Source organism: Pristiophorus japonicus, chromosome 32, assembly GCF_044704955.1.
Source record: "Pristiophorus japonicus isolate sPriJap1 chromosome 32, sPriJap1.hap1, whole genome shotgun sequence".
NCBI classification, from domain to species: domain Eukaryota; kingdom Metazoa; phylum Chordata; class Chondrichthyes; family Pristiophoridae; genus Pristiophorus; species Pristiophorus japonicus.
The window spans coordinates 689,988-712,139 of NC_092008.1; the positions used below are offsets into that span (position 1 = coordinate 689,988).

At 56.0% G+C, this 22,152-nt stretch overlaps 1 protein-coding gene across 1 annotated transcript in view; it reads right to left on the reverse strand.

The window, feature by feature from the left end:
• Positions 1 to 22,152, reverse strand: part of LOC139240474 (SLIT-ROBO Rho GTPase-activating protein 3-like) — a 50,476-nt gene that overhangs the window by 26,461 nt on the left and 1,863 nt on the right. Inside the window, exons 2-7 of the mRNA XM_070869010.1 lie at positions 16,181 to 16,376; positions 11,109 to 11,271; positions 10,136 to 10,198; positions 8,642 to 8,827; positions 7,500 to 7,628; positions 2,226 to 2,447 (exon numbers count right to left, since the gene is read on the reverse strand). Coding sequence (XP_070725111.1) covers positions 2,226 to 2,447; positions 7,500 to 7,628; positions 8,642 to 8,827; positions 10,136 to 10,198; positions 11,109 to 11,271; positions 16,181 to 16,376 — 959 coding nt within the window. The remainder of the gene's footprint in view (positions 1 to 2,225; positions 2,448 to 7,499; positions 7,629 to 8,641; positions 8,828 to 10,135; positions 10,199 to 11,108; positions 11,272 to 16,180; positions 16,377 to 22,152) is intronic.

Here is a 22,152-nt window from a genome sequence, read left to right on the forward strand (position 1 = left end):
TCTCCCCGACCAGTGGAAACAACCTCTCTGCCTCTATCTTGTCTATCCCTTTCATGATTTTAAATGTTTCTATAAGATTAGTTTGTCTTCACTAATCTTTTTCTCTTTACATATCTATTGAAGCTTTTGCAGTCATTTTTTGTTTCCGGCAAGCTTGCTCTCGTACTCTATTTTCCCCCTCTTAATTAAACCCTATGTCCTCCTCTGCTGTATTCTAAATTTCTCCCAGTCCTCTGGCTTGCTACTTTTTTTTGCAAATTTGTATGCCTCTTCCTTGGATTTAACACTATCCTTAATTTCCCTTGTTAGCCACGGTTGAGCCACCTTCCCCGTTTTATTTTTACTCCAGACAGGGATGTACAATTGTTGAAGTTAATCCATATGATCTTTAAATGTTTGCCATTGCCTATCCACCGTCAACCTTTTAAGTATCATTTGCCAGTCTAATCTAGCCAATTCGCACCTCATTCCATCAAAGTTCCCTTTCCTTAAGTTCAGGACCCTAGTTTCCGAATTACCTGTGTCACTCTCCATCTTAATAAAGAATTCTACCATATTATGGTCACTCTTCCCCAAGGGGCCTCGCACAACAAGATTGCTAATTAGTCCCTTCTCATTACACATCACCCAGTCTAGGATGGCCAGCTCTCTGGTTGGTTCCTCGACATATTGGTCTAGAAAATCATCCCTAATACACGCCAGGAAATCCTCCTCCACCGCATTGCTACCAGTTTGGTTAGCCCAATCAATATGTAGATTAAAGTCGCCCATGATTACTGCTCTAACTTTATTGCACACATCCCTTATTTCTTGTTTGATGCTGTCCCCAATCTCACTACTACTGTTTGCTGGTCTGTACACAACTCCCACTAGCGTTTTCTGCCCTTTGGTATTCCGTAGCTCCACCCATACCGATTCCACATCATCCAAGCCAATGTCCCTCCTTACAATTGCATTAATTTCCTCTTTAACCAGCAACGCCACCTCCTTTTCCTTTCTGTCTATCCTTCCTAAATGTTGAATACCCCTGGATGTTGAGTTCCCAGCCTTGGTCACCCTGGAGCCATGTCTCCGTGATGCCAATCACATCATATCCGTTAACTGCTATCTGTGCAGTTAATTCGTCCACCTTATTCCGAATACTCCTCGCATTGAGGCACAGAGCCTTCAGGCTTGTCTTTTTAACATACTTTGACCCTTGAGAATTCTGCTGTAAAGTGACCCTTTTTGTTTTTTGCCTTGGGTTTCTCTGCCCTCCACTTTTACTATTCTCCTTTCTATCTTTTGCTTCTGTCTCCATTTTATTCCCCTCTGACTCCCTGCATAGGTTCCCATCCCCCTGCCATATTAGTTTAACTCCTCCCAAACAGCACTAGCAAACACTCCCCCTAGGACATTGGTTCTCATAGAAACATATAAAATTCTGACGGGATTGGACAGGTTAGATGCAGGAAGAATGTTCCCGATGTTGGGGAAGTCCAGAACCAGGGGTCACAGTCGAAGGATAAGGGGTAAGCCATTTAGGACCGAGATGAGGAGAAACTTCTTCACCCAGAGAGTGGTGAACCTGTGGAATTCTCTACCACAGAAAGTTGTTGAGGCCAGTTTGTTGGATATATTCAAAAGGGAGTTAGATGTGGCCCTTATGACTAAGGGGATCAAGGGGGTATGGAGAGAAGGCAGGAGTGGGGTACTGAAGTTGCATGATCAGCCATGATCATATTGAATGGTGGTGCAGGCTCGAAGGGCCAAGTGGCCTACTCCTGCACCTATTTTTGATGTTTCTGTGACATGCTCTCCAAGGTCCCTTTGTTCCTCTACACTTCTCGGTGTCCTACCATTTATTGTGTCCTTCCAATCTTTAGGCTTACTGCTCTTTTTGGCACCATTATATGCGTCATTCTTTGATCTAATACTATCTTTAACTTATGTTGGGCAATGGACACTGGATATTGGGCACTAGGTTTGGAATCTTCAGTTAGGGCACCATATAGTTTGAAGGTGAAGTTACTTTGGGCTTAAGTTCAACTAAAATAGTTGTAGAGCTGTTGAGTTGGGGAGTGGCTTAGCCAGTCACGTGATGTTCACAAGACTCAATAAAACCCCGGCCAGCTGGGGTTCGGGGGATCCACGATGAGGAATGCAGTTGTGAGCCCGGTGGATGAAGTGGCGATACACCGGGGTTAAAGCGCGCGGGAACCGGAGAGAGGGAGGGGCTTACAAACCTGGTCCTGGTCGTGGGGCAGGAACTCGAACTTGTTGGGCAGACAGAAGGCGCTGTAGTTGATGTCCATGATTTTGGTCTTGTCGCTCTGCGGGTCCAGTTCGTCGATGGCGGCCTCGATGAGGTTCAGGCCGTCGCGGCGGGAGCTCTCGGCTCGGCCCTCCGCTGTCAGGTACGTGCGCAGTGTCCGGCTCAGGGAGGAGTGGAAGCCCAGGTCCCAGCACTGCCAGGGACGAGAGAAGCAGGAGTTAGCGCGGCCGCACAACGTGCCCTGTCCGCGACTGCACCGAAACCGTCCGTTTCCCCCGCCTCCGTAACGTCTCCCGCCTCCGTAACGTCTCCCGCTCCCCCCGCCCCTTTCTCCCGCCTCCGTAACATCGCCCGCCTCCACCCCTCCCCCCACCTCTGCTCATCCGCTGCTGAAGCCCTCATCCGTGCCTGTGTTACCTCTGGACTTGACTATTCCAACGCTGCACTACTCACAGGGCTGTAATAATACCCGCCCTCCTGTATGGCTCAGAGACATGGACCGTGTACAGTAGGTACCTCACCCCCAGCTCATGGTCTACAGGGCTGTAGTGATACCCGCTCTCCTGTATGGCTCAGAGACACGGACCGTGTACAGTAGACACCTCAAGTCGCTGGAGAAATACCACCAACGCTGTCTCCGCAAGATCCTGCAAATCCCCCGGGAGGACAGACGCACCAACGTTAGCCCAACATCCCCAGCATCGAAGCACTGACCACACTCGACCAGCTCCGCTGGGCAGGGCCACATTGTCCGCATGTCCCCCAGACACGAGACTCCCAAAGCGAGCGCTCTACTCGGGAACTCCTTCACGGCAAGCGAGCCCCAGGTGGGCAGAGGAAACGTTACAGGGACCACCCTCAAAGCCTCCCTGATAAAGTGCAACATCCCCACCGGCACCTGGGAGTCCCTGGGCCCAGAGACCAGTCCGCCCTCAGTGGAGGAAGTGCATCCGGGAGGGCGCTGTGCACCTCGAGTCTCGTCGCCGAGAGCGTGCAGAAACCAAGCGCAGGCAGCGGAAGGAGCGTGCGGCAAACCAGTCCCACCCTCCCCTTCCCTCAACCACTGTCTGTCCCACCTGTGACAGGGACTGTGGCTCCCGTATTGGACTGTTCAGCCACCTAAGGACTCACTCTAAGAGTGGAAGCAAGTCTTCCTCGGTTCCGAGGGACTGTCGATGATGATGATGATGGCCTCGGCTCATCCGTGCCCTTTGTTACCTCTGGACTTGACTATTCCAACGTACTCCCGCACACAGTACTCCAGGTGTGGTCTCACCAATACTCTGTACAGTTCGGGGCCCAGGGGCAGCACGGGGCACTGCCCACACACTGTGTGCGATATGTTGTGTGCACTGGGTCCGTGCAGCAGAGCTGGTCTCCAGTCGTCCTGGTTAACCCTTGCCCCTGGACCCAGACCTCGCTCTGTCGAGCCCCGTGTGGTGGCTGGTGTGCAACGGTCACCCCACGTTAAAACAATCCACCCACAGGAACCTTCCACCCTTCAGGATGCAGTTCAGGACCGGGAATATTAGGTCTTTCATTGAAACACCCGTGAACTCATCCCTTTTTGGTGTGGAAGCAAGTCATCCTCGTTAGGAGGGACCACCCAAGAAGAATAGTAGTTGTAGCAGGACTTCCCTGCTTTGTTATCTCCAGACTTGACTATTCCAACGCACTCCTGGCTGGCCTCCCACATTCTACCCGACATAAACTAGAGGCGATCCAAAACTCGGCTGCCCCCGTGTCCTAACTCGCACCGAGTCCCACTCACCCATCACCCCCTGTGCTCACTGTCCCGTGTCCTAACTCACACCCAGTCCCGCTCACCCATCACCCCCTGTGCTCACTGACCCTGTGTCCTAACTCGCACCCAGTCCCACTCACCCATCACCCCCTGTGCTCACTGTCCCGTGTCCTAACTCACACCCAGTCCCGCTCACCCATCACCCCCTGTGCTCACTGACCCCGTGTCCTAACTCGCACCCAGTCCCGCTCACCCATCACCCCCTGTGCTCACTGACCCCGTGTCCTAACTCGCACCCAGTCCCACTCACCCATCACCCCCTGTGCTCACTGACTCCGTGTCCTAACTCGCACCCAGTCCCACTCACCCATCACCCGCTGTGCTCACTGCCCCGTGTCCTAACTCACACCCAGTCCTGCTCACCCATCACCCCCTGTGCTCACTGCCCCGTGTCCTAACTCACACCCAGTCCCGCTCACCCATCACCCACTGTGCTCACTGACCCGTGTCCTAACTCACACCCAGTCCCACTCACCCATCACCCCCTGTGCTCACTGACCCCGTGTCCTAACTCACACCCAGTCCCACTCACCCATCACCCCCTGTGCTCACTGACCCGTGTCCTAACTCACACCCAGTCCCACTCACCCATCACCCCCTGTGCTCACTGACCCGTGTCCTAACTCACACCCAGTCCCACTCACCCATCGCCCCCTGTGCTCACTGACCCCGTGTCCTAACTCGCACCCAGTCCCACTCACCCATCACCCCCTGTGCTCACTGACCCCGTGTCCTAACTCACACCCAGTCCCACTCACCCATCACCCCCTGTGCTCACTGCCCCGTGTCCTAACTCACACCCAGTCCCACTCACCCACCTACATTGGCTACTGGTTAAACAACGCCTTGATTTCAAAATTCTCATCCTTGTTTACAAATCCCTCCGTGGCCTCCTCACCCACTCCCTATCTCTGTAACCTACTCCAGCCCCTACAGCCCTCCCTATCTCTGTAACCCCCCCCCCCCCCGCCACCCCCGAGATCTCTGCACTCCTCTAATTCTGCCCTCCTGACCATCTCTGATTATAATCGCTCCACCATCGGTGGCCGTGCCTTCTGTTGCCTGGGCCCCAAGCTCTGGAACTCCCTCCCTCAACCTCTCCGCCTCTCTCTCCTCCTTCAGGATGCTCCTTAAAACCGACCGAAGTGACCCAGCTTTTGGTCGCCTGCGCTAATTTCTAGTTATGCGGCTTGGTGTCAAATTTTTAAATCTTATAACACTCCTGTGAAGCGCCTTGGGACGGTTCACTACGTTAAAGGCGCTATATAAATACAAGTTGTTATTATATGAGCAGTGTGTGTGTCTCAGTGTCGGCTCCTGTACAGCCCTCGTGAGCCCAACAACCACAGACACACATTCCAGTTGAAGTCTTTCCCAAACCCCGGGGGCACTGATGTTAATAGAAGCCCCCCATCAACAAAAAACAGACGATCTAGTCTCAAACTCCAGTGCAGTACTGAGGGAGTGCCGCACTGTCGGAGGGGCAGTACTGAGGGAGTGCCGCACTGTCGGAGGGGCAGTACTGAGGGAGTGCCGCACTGTCGGAGGGGCAGTACTGAGGGAGCGCCGCACTGTCGGAGGGGCAGTACTGAGGGAGTGCCGCACTGTCGGAGGGGCAGTACTGAGGGAGTGCCGCACTGTCGGAGGGGCAGTACTGAGGGAGCGCCGCACTGTCGGAGGCGCGGTACTGAGGGAGCGCCGCACTGTCGGAGGGGCAGTACTGAGGGAGCGCCGCACTGTCGGAGGGGCAGTACTGAGGGAGCGCCGCACTGTCGGAGGAGCAGTACTGAGGGAGTACCGCACTGTCGGAGGGGCAGTACTGAGGAGCGCCGCACTGTCGGAGGGGCAGTACTGAGGGAGCCCCGCATTGTCGGAGGGGCGGTACTGAGGGAGCGCCGCACTGTCGGAGGGACGGTACTGAGGGAGCGCCGCACTGTCGGAGGGACGGTACTGTGGGAGTGCCGCACTGTCGGAGGGGCGGTACTGAGGGTGCGCCGCACTGTCGGAGGGACGGTACTGAGGGAGTGCCGCGCTGTCGGAGGGGCAGTACTGAGGGAGTGCCGCACTGTCGGAGGGGCGGTACTGAGGGAGTGCCGCGCTGTCGGAGGGGCAGTACTGAGGGAGCGCCGCACTGTCGGAGGGGCGGTACTGAGGGAGTGCCGCGCTGTCGGAGGGGCAGTACTGAGGGAGTGTTGCACTGTCGGAGGGGCAGTACTGAGGGAGTGCCGCACTGTCGAAGGGGCAGTACTGAAGGAGCCCCGCACTGTCGGAGGGACGGTACTGAGGGAGTGCCGCGCTGTCGGAGGGGCAGTACTGAGGGAGGGCCGCACTGTCGGAGGGGCGGTACTGAGGGAGCGCCGCACTGTCGGAGGGGCGGTACTGAGGGAGCGCCGCACTGTCGGAGGGGAGGTACTGAGGGAGCGCCGCACTGTCGGAGGGGCGGTACTGAGGGAGCCCCGCACTGTCGGAGGGGCTGTATTTCGGATGAGACATTAAACCGAGGCCCCGTCTGCCCTCTCGGGTGGATGTAAAAGATCCCGGGGCCACTATTGGAAGAAGAGCAGGGGGAGTTCTCCCCGGTGTCCTGGGGCCAATATTTATCCCTCGACCAACATCACTAAAACAGACGATCTGGGTCATTATCACATCGCTGTGTGTGGGAGCTTGCTGTGCACAAATTGACGTTTCCCACATTACAACAGTGAGCGCACACACTTCAAAAATGGCCTTCATCAGCTGTGAAGCACTTTGGGACGTCCGGAGGTGGTGAAAGGAGCTGGAGAGATGCATGTTTATTATTAACAGGCCCAAGTAGAGATAATTTTATGCTTGCTCTGCAGGCAGCCATAAAGCAGGAGCTGCCTGCTATTAGTCAGACAGCAGCCACATCCTCCCCAACCACTTCCTGTCAGCGTTTGCTGACTTGGGCTGCCAGGGCCTCGATATTTCCACACCCCACAGCACATATGTGGAGAGACTGGAGAAGCTGGGCTTGTTCTCCTTGGAGCAGACAAATTTAGGGGGAGATTTACTAGCCGTCATCTCATTCAATGGCGGAACAGGCTCGAGGGGCTGAACGGCCTCCTCCTGTCCCTAATGTAACAGGCTCGAGGGGCTGAACGGCCCCCTCCTGTCCCTAATGTAACAGGCTCGAGGGGCTGAACGGCCTCCTCCTGTTCCTAATGTAACAGGCTCCAGGGGCTGAACGGCCTCCTCCTGTCCCTAATGTAACAGGCTCGAGGGGCTGAACGGCCTCCTCCTGTTCCTAATGTAACAGGCTCGAGGGGCTGAACGGCCTCCTCCTGTCCCTAATGTAACAGGCTCGAGGGGCTGAACGGCCTCCTCCTGTCCCTAATGTAACAGGCTCGAGGGGCTGAACGGCCCCCTCCTGTTCCTGTCTTCCCCTCCCCATCCCGCGGATACAGAGCGATTGCCACATACATCGATGAGCTGCGAGACGTTGTGGATGAAGTAGGTGCTGACAGTCGCATTGGCCACCGACAGGTTGAGCAGATAGTCGTTGCGGGCCTTCGTGCACTTCTGCTGGTTCTCCAGGTACCGCTCCAGCCGCTGGAGGAGAGAAACAGCACGGGTCACAGGGTGGGAATCCCCGGGGGCGCGGTACAGGGACGCGCCCTAACCCTCTCCGTCGCTCACCGTACCCCGCTCTCCCACCCCCTCCCACTCCCCCTCCCGAGGGAGCTTTACTCTGTATCTAACCCCCTGTACCTGCCCTGGGAGTGTTTGATGGGACAGTGTAGAGGGAGCTTTACTCTGTATCTAACCCCCTGTACCTGCCCTGGGAGTGTTTGATGGGACAGTGTAGAGGGAGCTTTACTCTGTATCTAACCCCCTGTACCTGCCCTGGGAGTGTTTGATGGGACAGTATAGAGGGAGCTTTACTCTGTATCTAACCCCCTGTACCTGCCCTGGGAGTGTTTGATGCGACAGTGTAGAGGGAGCTTTACTCTGTATCTAACCCCCTGTACCTGCCCTGGGAGTGTTTGATGGGGCAGTGTAGAGGGAGCTTTACTCTGTATCTAACCCCGTGCTGTACCTGCCCTGGGAGTGTTTGATGGGACAGTGTAGGGGGAGCTTTACTCTGTATCTAACCCCCTGTACCTGCCCTGGGAGTGTTTGATGGGACAGTGTAGAGGGAGCTTTACTCTGTATCTAACCCCCTGTACCTGCCCTGGGAGTGTTTGATGGGGACAGTGTAGAGGGAGCTTTACTCTGTATCTAACCCCCTATACCTGCCCTGGGAGTTTTTGATGGGGACAGTGTAGAGGGAGCTTTACTCTGTATCTAACCCCCTGTGCCTGCCCTGGGAGTGTTTGATGGGACAGTGTAGAGGGAGCTTTACTCTGTATCTAACCCCCTGTACCTGCCCTGGGAGTGTTTGATGGGGACAGTGTAGAGGAGCTTTACTCTGTATCTAACCCCCTGTACCTGCCCTGGGAGTGTTTGATGGGACAGTGTAGAGGGAGCTTTACTCTGTATCTAACCCCCTGTACCTGCCCTGGGAGTGTTTGATGGGACAGTGTAGAGGGAGCTTTACTCTGTATCTAACCCCATGGCCGTACCTTCTCCTTCATTTTCTCGATCTTGCGCAGGGAACTGCGTCTCTGGGCCTTGTTGTCCCCGCTGGACTGACCGGCCCCTTGCTCTGCCGATTTCCCCCGCTGTTTTTCCTCCAGCCGCTCCACCTCCTTGAGCTTGGTCTCGGCGGCGACGCTCTCCATGTGGTACGAGTGATAGGTCTTCATGGCCTGGTCGCGGGTGAGCGGGGATCGCAGCGCAAACAGAAACCACAAGGGCAGAGTGTTAGGTGTCCGTGTCAACAGCGACGTTTCCTCCCTCCCCCTCTCTCCCCTCCCGCCAGTCCCCACCCAATCCTCCTGTCGTTTGTCCCTCATCTCTCCTTATGTGGCTCGGTGTCAAATCTTTTGTCTTAACACGCTTCTGTGAAGTGCCTCGGGGGGTTGTACTACATTAAAGGCGCTATATCAATACAAGACAGTATCTACTCACTCTCTCCTCAGAGAACAACCCTCTCATCGAAACATAGACAATTGGTTGCAGGAGCAGGCCATTCGGCCCTTCGAGCCTGCACCGCCATTCAATATGATCATGGCTGGTCCCAGGAATCAGTCCAGAGAACCTTCACTGCACTCCCCTCTAAGCCACAAGAAGTTTAGCCTGTAGGTACAGCAAGTGATCAGGAAGGCAAATGGAATGTTGTGGCCTTTATTGCAAGGGGGATGGAGTATAAAAGCAGGGAGGTCCTGCTACAACTGTACAGGGCATTGGTGAGGCCACACCTGGAGTACTGCGTGCAGTTCTGGTCGCCGTATTTAAGGAGGGATATACTTGCATTGGAGGCAGTTCAGAGAAGGTTCACACGGTTGATTCCGGGGATGAGGGGGTTGCCTTATGAGGAAAGTTGAGCAGGTTGGGCCTGTACCCATTGGAGTTTAGAAGAATGAGAGGCAATCTTATTGAAACGTATCAGATTCTGAGGGGGGCTGGACAGGGTAGATGCAGAGAGGATGTTTCCCCCTCGTGGGGGAATCTAGAACTAGGGGGGCACATAGTCTCAGAATAAGGGGGTCGCCCATTTAGGACGGAGATGAGGAGGAATTTCTTCCGGTGAATCTGTGGAATTCTCTGCCCCAGAGAGCTGTGGGGGCTGGGTCACTGAATATATTTAAGGTGGAGATAGACAGATTTTTGAGCGATAAGGGAGTGAAGGGGCGGGCGGGGAAGTGGAGCTGAGCCCAAGATCGGATCAGCCGCGATCTTATTGAATGGCGGAGCGGGCTCGAGGGGCCGAATGGCCGACTCCTGCTCCTATTGCTCATGTGCATACGTAATAAACGGTACCGGGGGCGGGGCTGTGAAATCGGTCTCCTGTCTCGCCCTCGCCACCCTGTCTCACACCGCCCCCTCCCCCATGCCCTGCCCCCCCCCCGACCGAACGCATCCCAATTTTCGGCCATGGGTTAACGGGCTATCAGCGAGTGGGTGTTCGATTTGCGCCAAGCTCCATGAGCGAAGGCGGGATGAGCGATACTCACGGTCTGTAGCTCGCCGGTCACCTTCAGTAGCTCATCCTGTATCTGAACCCCGAGCTCCTTGCTCTGTGGACGGAATCACCGGCTGTTACCTGGTGCGCTTCGGTCAACGAGAGACTGACCGGCGGCTCTGCGGCCCCCTTTCGCCACCTCGGGACACCTCCCACCAAGCGCCTTCGCGGCCGCCGAACTTCCTGCAGGAATGCGGGTAACGCTGCCCCCAGTTTTGCGCACAGCAAGCTCCCACAAACGGCCACTGCGATAAATGTGCCATCTGGGCTGGGGCGGGGGGGGGGGGCGGGGTGGGAGGTCATCTGTTTATGAGGGAGGTTGGTTGAGGGGGATCAATGTCACACGTGGATGTAGCTGGGCAGCTGGAGGGGTTCAATCCTGCTGAACTGTCCCGGGGTCAGTGGCCGGTGCCAAGGGGTCATGGGCCGGTGCCAAGGGGTCACGGGCCGGTGCCAAGGGGTCATGTCCCAGTGCGAGGGGTCAAAGGCCATTGTGAGGGGTCATAGGCCGGTGCCAGGGGTCACGGGCTGGGGGTCATCTCTCAGTGTGAGGGGTCATGGGCTGAGGCCAGGGGTCACAGGACAGTGACAGTTGTCATTGGCCAGATACAGGGGTCACGGGCCAAGAGTTACTGGCCGGTGCTAGGGGTCATGCGCTGGTGACAGGGGTCACGGGCCGGGGTCATCGCCCAGTGGGAGGGGCCATTGCCAGGCACTGTTGCTAGGCGGGAACAACCATCGCTGGGCAGGATGGCCCATTGCGACTATCGCTGGGCCGGCCATGCTGCCATTAGGCCCTGACCCACTACAACCCCCAGCAGAGGCCGAGGCTCCGTTATCTTTGGCCGGGGCTGGAGCGATCCCGTGCCTGAGGTATGACAGCGCAGTGCCAGCCCACCAGGTTCCCCGAGGAGCGGCAGCAGCTGGAAGCGCGCCCGCCCGCCAGCGTCCGACGGCGGCCGTACCTTCTTGGAGATCCGCGCCACATCCTCGCAGATGTGGGTGAGCCGGAGGACGGTGTTGTTGAGGTAAACCTCGCTCAGCGCGCCATGGTCCTTGCTCTCACGCCGGGTCTGGTTCAGGATCAGGTACCAGCAGTTCACCGGAGACAGGAGGTTCTGGTCCTTCCTGCAAGGGAGAGGCACTCCGATCAATCCCGCGGGAACACGGCAGGCATCTCCACCGCGACTCTGGGCGAGAGGAGTCACGTCAAGAACGTGGGGGAAGACACCCTGGGACCCGTACCCCAGTGAGAGTCAGTGTGTGTGGGACTGTACCCCAGTGAGAGTCAGTGTGTGTGGGACTGTACCCCAGTGAGAGTCAGTGTGTGTGGGACCTGTACCCCAGTGAGAGTCAGTGTGTGTGGGACTGTACCCCAGTGAGAGTCAGTGTGTGTGGGACTGTACCCCAGTGAGAGTCAGTGTGTGTGGGACTGTACCCCAGTGAGAGTCAGTGTGTGTGGGACTGTACCCCAGTGAGAGTCAGTGTGTGTGGGACTGTACCCCAGTGAGAGTCAGTGTGTGTGGGACTGTACCCCAGTGAGAGTCAGTGTGTGTGGGACCTGTACCCCAGTGAGAGTCAGTGTGTGTGGGACTGTACCCCAGTGAGAGTCAGTGTGTGTGGGACTGTACCCCAGTGAGTGTCAGTGTGTGTGGGACTGTACCCCAGTGAGAGTCAGTGTGTGTGGGACCCGTACCCCAGTGAGTGTCAGTGTGTGTGGGACTGTACCCCAGTGAGAGTCAGTGTGTGTGGGACCCGTACCCCAGTGAGTGTCAGTGTGTGTGGGACTGTACCCCAGTGAGAGTCAGTGTGTGTGGGACCCATACCCCAGTGAGTGTCAGTGTGTGTGGGACTGTACCCCAGTGAGAGTCAGTGTGTGTGGGACTGTACCCCAGTGAGAGTCAGTGTGTGTGGGACCGTACCCCAGTGAGAGTCAGTGTGTGTGGGACTGTACCCCAGTGAGAGTCAGTGTGTGTGGGACTGTACCCCAGTGAGAGTCAGTGTGTGTGGGACTGTACCCCAGTGAGAGTCAGTGTGTGTGGGACCCGTACCCCAGTGAGAGTCAGTGTGTGTGGGACTGTACCCCAGTGAGAGTCAGTGTGTGTGGGACTGTACCCCAGTGAGAGTCAGTGTGTGTGGGACTGTACCCCAGTGAGAGTCAGTGTGTGTGGGACTGTACCCCAGTGAGAGTCAGTGTGTGTGGGACCCGTACCCCATTGAGTGTCAGTGTGTGTGGGACCCGTACCCCAGTGAGAGTCGGTGTGTGTGGGACCTGTACCCCAGTGAGAGTCAGTGTGTGTGGGACTGTACCCCAGTGAGAGTCAGTGTGTGTGGGACCCATACCCCAGTGAGAGTCAGTGTGTGTGGGACTGTACCCCAGTGAGAGTCAGTATGTGTGGGACCCATACCCCAGTGAGAGTCAGTGTGTGTGGGACTGTACCCCAGTGAGAGTCAGTGTGTGTGGGACTGTACCCCAGTGAGAGTCAGTGTGTGTGGGACTGTACCCCAGTGAGAGTCAGTGTGTGTGGGACCCGTACCCCAGTGAGAGTCAGTGTGTGTGGGACTGTACCCCAGTGAGAGTCAGTGTGTGTGGGACCCGTACCCCATTGAGAGTCAGTGTGTGTGGGACCCGTACCCAAGTGAGAGTCAGTGTGTGTGGGACCCGTACCCCAGTGAGAGTCAGTGTGTGTGGGACCCGTACCCCAGTGAGAGTCAGTGTGTGTGGGACTGTACCCCAGTGAGAGTCAGTGTGTGTGGGACTGTACCCCAGTGAGAGTCAGTGTGTGTGGGACCCGTACCCCAGTGAGAGTCAGTGTGTGTGGGACTGTACCCCAGTGAGAGTCAGTGTGTGTGGGACTGTACCTCAGTGAGAGTCAGTGTGTGTGGGACCCGTACCCCAGTGATAGTCAGTGTGTTGGGACCGTACCCCAGTGAGAGTCAGTGTGTGTGGGACCCGTACCCCAGTGAGAGTCAGTGTGTGTGGGACTGTACCCCAGTGAGAGTCAGTGTGTGTGGGACTGTACCCCAGTGAGAGTCAGTGTGTGTGGGACTGTACCCCAGTGAGAGTCAGTGTGTGTGGGACCTGTACCCCAGTGAGAGTCAGTGTGTGTGGGACTGTACCCCAGTGAGAGTCAGTGTGTGTGGGACCTGTACCCCAGTGAGAGTCAGTGTGTGTGGGACCCGTACCCCAGTGAGAGTCAGTGTGTGTGGGACCTGTACCCCAGTGAGAGTCAGTGTGTGTGGGACTGTACCCCAGTGAGAGTCAGTGTGTGTGGGACCTGTACCCCAGTGAGAGTCAGTGTGTGTGGGACTGTACCCCAGTGAGAGTCAGTGTGTGTGGGACCCGTACCCCAGTGAGTGTCAGTGTGTGTGGGACTGTACCCCAGTGAGAGTCAGTGTGTGTGGGACCTGTACCCCAGTGAGAGTCAGTGTGTGTGGGACTGTACCCCAGTGAGAGTCAGTGTGTGTGGGACCCGTACCCCAGTGAGAGTCAGTGTGTGTGGGACTGTACCCCAGTGAGAGTCAGTGTGTGTGGGACTGTACCCCAGTGAGAGTCAGTGTGTGTGGGACCCGTACCCCAGTGAGGGTCAGTTTGTGCTGAATACATACCCCAGTGAGAGTCAGTGCGCTCAGGAGGGGGAGGAATGTGCTAGTAAAAGGACTGGATTAACAATCAATAACTATTTGTATCAGTGCTTGTAGTTTCAAAGAGGAAATACGAATCATGCAATATATTATTTCTGAAATTAATCTGAAAGTTTTACAGAGTCAGCGCTCAGTCCTTAGTCTGCACAGAAAATCAATGAGATTTAATTTAATAAAGTGCTCTCCATAGACTCGCATACATCACTCATAGCTTTTAACAAAGTCAATACACTGATGATCGATATAATTTACGCCAGTGTTCTGGTTCCCTATCGAACCCGTGCTGTACCTGCCCTGGGAGTGTTTGATGGGACAGTGTAGAGGGAGCATTACTCTGTATCTAACCCCGTGCTGTACCTGCCCTGGGAGTGTTTGATGGGACAGTGTAGAGGGAGCATTACTCTGTGTCTAACCCCCTGTACCTGCCCTGGGAGTGTTTGATGGGACAGTGTAGAGGGAGCTTTACTCTGTGTCTAACCCCGTGCTGTACCTGCCCTGGGAGTGTTTGATGGGGACAATGTAGAGGGAGCTTTACTCTGTGTCTAACCCCGTGCTGTACCTGCCCTGGGAGTGTTTGATGGGACAGTGTAGAGGGAGCTTTACTCTGTATCTAACCCCGTGTTGTACCTGCCCTGGGAGTGTTTGATGGGACAGTGTAGAGGGAGCTTTACTCTGTATCTAACCCCGTGCTGTACCTGCCCTGGGAGTGTTTGATGGACAGTGTAGAGGGAGCTTTACTCTGTATCTAATCCCTTGTACCTGCCCTGGGAGTGTGTGATGGGACAGTGTAGAGGGAGCTTTACTCTGTATCTAACCCCGTGCAGTACCTGCCCTGGGAGTGTTTGATGGGACAGTGCAGAGAGAGCTTTACTCTGTATCTAACCCCCTGTACCTGCCCTGGGAGTGTTTGATGGGACAGTGTAGAGGGAGCTTTACTCTGTATCTAACCCCGTGTTGTACCTGCCCTGGGAGTGTTTGATGGGACAGTGTAGAGGGAGCTTTACTCTGTATCTAACCCCCTGTACCTGCCCTCGGAGTGTTTGATGGGACAGTGTAGAGGGAGCTTTACTCTGCATCTAACCCCCTGTACCTGCCCTGGGAGTGTTTGATGGGGACAGTGTAGTGGGAGCTTTACTCTGTATCTAACCCCCTGTACCTGCCCTGGGAGTGTTTGATGGGACAGTGTAGAGGGAGCTTTACTCTGTATCTAACCCCCTGTACCTGCCCTGGGAGTGTTTGATGGGACAGTGTAGAGGGAGCTTTACTCTGTATCTAACCCCATGCTGTACCTGACCTGGGAGTGTTTGATGGGACAGTGTAGAGGGAGCTTTACTCTGTATCTAACCCCGTGCTGTACCTGCCCTGGGAGTGTTTGATGGGACAGTGTAGAGGGAGCTTTACTCTGTATCTAACCCCCTGTACCTGCCCTGTGAGTGTTTGATGGGACAGTGTGGAGGGAGCTTTACTCTGTATCTAACCCCTTGTACCTGCCCTGGGAGTGTTTGATGGGACAGTGTAGAGGGAGCTTTACTCTGTATCTAACCCCCTGTACCTGCCCTGGGAGTGTTTGATGGGACAATGTAGAGGGAGCTTTACTCTGTATCTAACTCCCTGTACCTGCCCTGGGAGTGTTTGATGGGACAGTGTAGAGGGAGCTTTACTCTGTATCTAACCCCCTGTACCTGCCCTGGGAGTGTTTGATGGGACAGTGTAGAGAGAGCTTTACTCTGTATCTGACCCCCTGTACCTGCCCTGGGAGTGTTTGATGGGACAGTGTCGAGGGAGCTTTACTCTGTATCTAACCCCCTGTACCTGCCCTGGGAGTGTTTGATGGGACAGTGTAAAGGGAGCTTTACTCTGTATGTAAACCCCTGTACCTGCCCTGGGAGTGTTTGATGGGACAGTGTAGAGGGAGCTTTACTCTGTATCTAACCCCCTGTACCTACCCTGGGAGTGTTTGATGGGACAGTGTAGAGGGAGCTTTACTCTGTACCTAACCCCGTGTACCTGCCCTGGGAGTGTTTGATGGGACAGTGTAGAGGGAGCTTTACTCTGTATCTAACCCCGTGCTGTACCTGCCCTGGGAGTGTTTGATGGGGACAGTGTAGAGGGAGCTTTACTCTGTATCTAACCCCCTGTACCTGCCCTGGGAGTGTTTGATGGGACAGTGTAGAGGGAGCTTTACTCTGTATCTAACCCCCTGTACCTGCCCTGGGAGTGTTTGATGGGACAGTGTAGAGGGAGCTTTACTCTGTATCTAACCCCCTGTACCTGCCCTGGGAGTGTTTGATGGGACAGTGTAGAGGGAGCTTTACTCTGTATCTAACCCCATGTACCTGCCCTGGGAGTGTTTGATGGGGATGGTGTCGGTGGGGGGCTTCGCTCCGCTCACCTGAATCCCTGGTGGTCCTTGACGTTACGAATCTTGGAGGAGTAACGCTCGGCGAGCTTCTCCAGCCCGCGGGAATACTCCAGCTCCACCTCCGCCTTCCTGCGGAAGAACTCAGACAGATCCTGCAGGCACTGGCTACGGTATTCCACCTGTGTGTCCAGGCACTTGAGCTGGTCCACGAGCTGGCCACGGATCTCTGCCGGAATACGGGTCACCCAATAAGTTAGTGCAACAACTTGCATTTATATAGCGCCTTTAACTTAGTTGTAATGTAACTACTGTAACACGTGTCATCATCATAGACAGTCCCTCGGAACTTGCTTCCACTCTAACAATGGGTCCTTAGGTGACTGAACAGTCCAATACGGGAGCCACAGTCCCTGTCACAGGTGGGACAGACAGTGGTTGAGGGAAGGGGAGGGTGGGACTGGTTTGCCGCACGCTCCTTCCGCTGCCTGCGCTTGGTTTCTGCACGCTCTCGGCGACGAGACTCGAGGTGCTCAGCGCCCTCCCGGATGCACTCCCTCCACTTAGGGGCGGACTGGTCTTTGGGCCCAGGGACTCCCAGGTGTCGGTGGGGGATGTTGCACTTTATCAGGGAGGCTTTGAGGGTGGTCCCTTGTAACGTTTCCTCTGCCCACCTTTGGCTCGCTTGCCCGTGAAGGAGTTCCGAGTAGAGCGCTTGGCTTTGGGGAGTCTCGTGTCGGGGGGACATGCGGACAATGTGGCCCTGCCCAGCGGAGCTGGTCGAGTGTGGTCAGTGCTTCGATGCTGGGGATGTTGGGCCTGGTCGAGGACGCTAACGTTGGTGCGTCTGTCCTCCCGGGGGATTTGCAGGATCTTGCGGAGACAGCGTTGGTGGTATTTCTCCAGCGACTTGGCTGTAACATCACTACTGTAACGCATGCCCCTGTGAATATGCTCACAGGTTTGTAGAGCTGTTGAGTGTGGAGGTGTCCGTGTTCCACGTGCATGTTCAGTGTGTGAGGTTGCAGCCCCTCTTCCATTATTTGAAGGGGCTCCTGAATTTCTGGCTGCACTTCAGTCCCACGCTCCTGATCTTTGGGCACCCTGTGCGGAGGGGAGCGGGCAGCTCCGAGAGCCTCCTCGTAGGACTGCTCCTGGGCCTGGCCAAGGGGGCCATCAGCCGGTCCTGGCAGCGGGCGGTCGAGGGGGTCGTTTAGCCCGACTGCCTGCCTCTCTTCCGCGGTTACATCCGAGCCAGGGTGTCCCTGGAGACGGAGCACGCGGTGTCCACCGGTACGCTCGCGGCCTTCCGCCAGAGGTGGGCGCCGGAGGGACTGGAGTGCGCCATCACCCCCGGGAACAGAATTTTAATTTGAACCGTTAGCGTCTAAAAGTTAATTTGTTTAATGTGTCAGTTTTGCTGCCCCCTCTTTAATCGGGGCGCACTTGATTTAAATTTGATTTACAGGTGCAACTAAAATAGTTGTGGAGCTGGGAGTGGCCTTGCCAGTCATGTGATGTCGCCCCAGCCAACATCAGGCCAACATCCCCAGCATCGAAGCACTGACCACACTCGACCAGCTCCGCTGGGCAGGGCCACATTGTCCGCATGTCCCCCAGACACGAGACTCCCCAAAGCAAGCGCTCTACTCGGAACTCCTTCACGGCAAACGGGCCAAAGGTGGGCAGAGGAAACGTTACAAGGGACCACCCTCAAAGCCCTCCCTGATAAAGTGCAACATCCCCACCGACACCTGGGAGTCCCTGGGCCCAAAGACCAGTCCGCCCTGAGTGGAGGGAGTGCATCCGGGAGGGCGCTGAGCACCTCGAGTCTCGTCGCCGAGAGCGTGCAGAAACCAAGCGCAGGCAGCGGAAGGAGCGTGCGGCAAACCAGTCCCACCCTCCCCTTCCCTCAACCACTGTCTGTCCCACCTGTGACAGGGACTGTGGCTCCCGTATTGGACTGTTCAGCCACCAAAGAACTCACTTAGGAGTGGAAGCAAGTCTTCCTCGATTCCGAGCGACTGCCCATGAGGATGATGACATTACCAATTCATCCACAGGCTCATAACCACCTGCCCCATCGTGGATCCCCCCCCAAATCCAACTGGCTGGGGTTTTATTGAGTCTTGTGAACATCACGTGGCTGGCTAAGCCAATCGCAACTCAGCAGCTCCACCAAACTGTGAGCATATTCACATGCCTTAGAAACATACTAAGGCACTTCACAGGAGTATTGTAACATTTATAAGTTTGACACCAAGCCACAGAAGTAGAATTTAGGGCAGGTGACCAAACACTTGGTGAAACAGGTCGGTGTTGAGGAGCGTCTTGAAGAGTCGGAGAGGTTTAGGGAGGGAGTTCCAGAGCTTGGGGCCCAGGGAACAGAAGGCACGGCCACCGATGGTGGAGCGATTATAATCAGGGATGGTCAGGAGGGCAGAATTAGAGGGGCGCAGACATCTCGGGGGGTAGTGGGGCTGGAGATTACAGAGATAGGGAGTGGTGTAGGGGCTGGAGGGGGTTACAGAGATAGGGAGGGGTGTAGGGGCTGGAGGAGGTTACAGAGATAGGGAGGGGTGTAGGGGCTGGAGGGGGTTACAGAGATGGGGAGGGGCGAGGGCCATGGAGAGATTTGTAAACAAGGATGAGAATTTGAAAATCGAGGCATTGCTTAACCGGGAGCATAGGGGGTGATGGGTGAGCGGGACTGGGTGTGAGTTAGGACACGGGGTCAGTGAGCACAGTGGGTGATGGGTGAGTGGGACTGGGTGCGAGTTAGGACACGGGGTCAGTGAGCACAGGGGGTGATGGGTGAGTGGGACTGGGTGCGAGTTAGGACACGGGGTCAGTGAGCACAGGGGGTGATGGGTGAGCGGGACTGGGTGCGAGTTAGGACACGGGGTCAGTGAGCACAGGGGGTGATGGGTGAGCGGGACTGGGTGCGAGTTAGGACACGGGGTCAGCGAGCACAGCGGGTGATGGGTGAGCAGGACTGGGTGCGAGTTAGGACACGGGTCAGCGAGCACAGGGGGTGATGGGTGAATGGGACTGGGTGCGAGTTAGGACACGGGGTCAGTGAGCACAGGGGGTAATGGGTGAGTGGGACTGGGTGCGAGTTAGGACACGGGGTCAGTGAGCACAGGGGCTGATGGGTGAGCGGGACTGGGTGTGAGTTAGGACACGGGGTCAGTGAGCACAGTGGGTGAGGGGTGAGTGGGACTGGGTGCGAGTTAGGACACGGGGTCAGTGAGCACAGGGGGTGATGGGTGAGTGGGACTGGGTGTGAGTTAGAACACGGGTCAGTGAGCACAGGGGGTGAGGGGTGAGTGGGACTGGGTGCGAGTTAGGACACGGGGTCAGTGAGCACAGGGGGTGATGGGTGAGTGGGACTGGGTGTGAGTTGGAACACGGGTCAGTGAGCACAGGGGGTGATGGGTGAGCGGGACTGGGTGCGAGTTAGGACACGGGGGCAGCGAGCACAGGGGGTGATGGGTGAGCGGGACTCGGTGCGAGTTAGGACACGGGGTCAGTGAGCACAGGGGGTGATGGGTGAGCGGGACTGGGTGTGAGTTAGGACACGGGGTCAGTGAGCACAGGGGGTGAAGGGTGAGCGGGACTCGGTGTGAGTTAGGACACGGGGTCAGTGAGCACAGGGGGTGAAGGGTGAGCGGGACTCGGTTCGAGTTAGGACACGGGGCAGCTGCAGATTTGGACTCAGAAAAAGAGGTTTACGAGAGGCTGTGACATCTAATCGGTGTTGTAATGTTAAAGAGTTCCTCAAAATTCAGTGTTTGGTCCTCCGTTACCAATATCCCCTCGCGCGTCCCCCGCCTCCCAGCCCCCAATGGGCGCTAACTCTTAAAGGGCAACGCACACTCGCCTCTGAATCAGAAGGTTAAGAGTTCAAGTCCCACTCCAAGGAATTGAGCACAAAAATCTAGGCTATCACTCCCAGTGCAGCACTGAGGGAGCCCCGCACTGTCGGAGGGGCGGTACTGAGGGAGCGCCGCACTGTCGGAGGGGCGGTACTGAGGGAGCGCCGCACTGTCGGAGGGGCGGTACTGAGGGAGCGCCGCACTGTCGGAGGGGCGGTACTGAGGGAGCGCCGCACTGTCGGAGGGGCGGTACTGAGGGAGCGCCGCACTGTCGGAGGGGCGGTACTGAGGGAGCACCGCACTGTCGGAGGGGCGGTACTGAGGGAGCGCCGCACTGTCGGAGGGGCGGTACTGAGGGAGCGCCGCACTGTCGGAGGGGCAGTACTGAGGGAGCCCCGCACTGTCGGAGGGGCGGTACTGAGGGAGCGCCGCACTGTCGGAGGGGCAGTACTGAGGGAGCCCCGCACTGTCGGAGGGGCGGTACTGAGGGAGCCCCGTACTGTCGGAGGGGCAGTACTGAGGGAGCCCCGCACTGTCGGAGGGGCAGTACTGAGGGAGTGCCGCACTGTCGGAGGGGCAGTACTGAGGGAGTGCCGCACTGTCGGAGGGGCAGTACTGAGGGAGCCCCGCACTGTCGGAGGGGCGGTACTGAGGGAGTGCCGCACTGTCGGAGGGGCGGTACTGAGGGAGCCCCGCACTGTCGGGTAATATACACCATTGGCAGCGGGAGCGATGAGAACTGCCGTTATCGATTACAGCTTCCCTCGTCTTCCTGATTTAATTCAGCCAGATGACACCTTGCTTGCCGCAGTAATACATTAGGGCTTACTGGGCCTCGAGCCCAATGCTCGAGCACACTTTGTCATCGGTAAGTCGACTGCCGTTAGTCAATTGGCTGCAGTCCCCACGGCAACAAACCAGGGGTATAAAAGTCCCGAGGTCCCAGGGTACACGGACTGCAAGGGAAGGCCCCAGGCCCCAGGTCCCAGGGTGGAGGATTGCAGCACGGTTGAAAAGAGGAGGTAAAACTGGGTTAATCAGGAAGTGGTGGCAAGATGGCTCCATTATCAGGTTTTAACAATCTGTAGACAATTAGGGAACCATAAGAGAGCGGGACATGAGGACACACAATAGCAGACACAGACCCAGACACATAAAAGCACAGCACAGGGTCACAGTGAGACTGCGTACAGGCAGAGACACAGAGAGCTGCAGTAGCACAGATTGAGAGAGCAAGTCATACACACACACACTCACTGCCTCATACACACACACTGCCTCATAGACACACACTCACTGCCTCATACACACACACTCACTGCCTCATACACACACACTCACTGCCTCATACACACACACTCACTGCCTCATATACACACACACTCACTGCCTCATATACACACACACTCACTGCCTCATACACACACACTGCCTCATATACACACACACTCACTGCCTCATACATACAAACTGACTCATATACACACACACTCACTGCCTCATACACACACACTGCCTCATATACACACTCACTCACTGCCTCATACACACACACTGCCTCATATACACACTCACTCACTGCCTCATACACACACACTGCCTCATACACACACACTCACTGCCTCATACACACACACTCACTGCCTCATACACACACACTCACTGCCTCATATACACACACACTCACTGCCTCATATACACTCACTGCCTCATATACACACACACTCACTGCCTCATACACACACACACACTCACTGCCTCATACACACACACTGCCTCATATACACACACACTCACTGCCTCATATACACACACACTCACTGCCTCATATACATACTCACTGCCTCATACACACACTCACTGCCTCATAGACACACTCACTGCCTCATACACACACACACACTCACTGCCTCATATACACACACACTCACTGCCTCATACACACACACTCACTGCCTCATACACACACACTGCCTCATATACACACACACTCACTGCCTCATATACACACACACTGACTCATATACACACTCACTGCCTCATACACACACTCACTGCCTCATACACACACTCACTGCCTCATACACACACACACTCACTGCCTCATATACACACACACTCACTGCC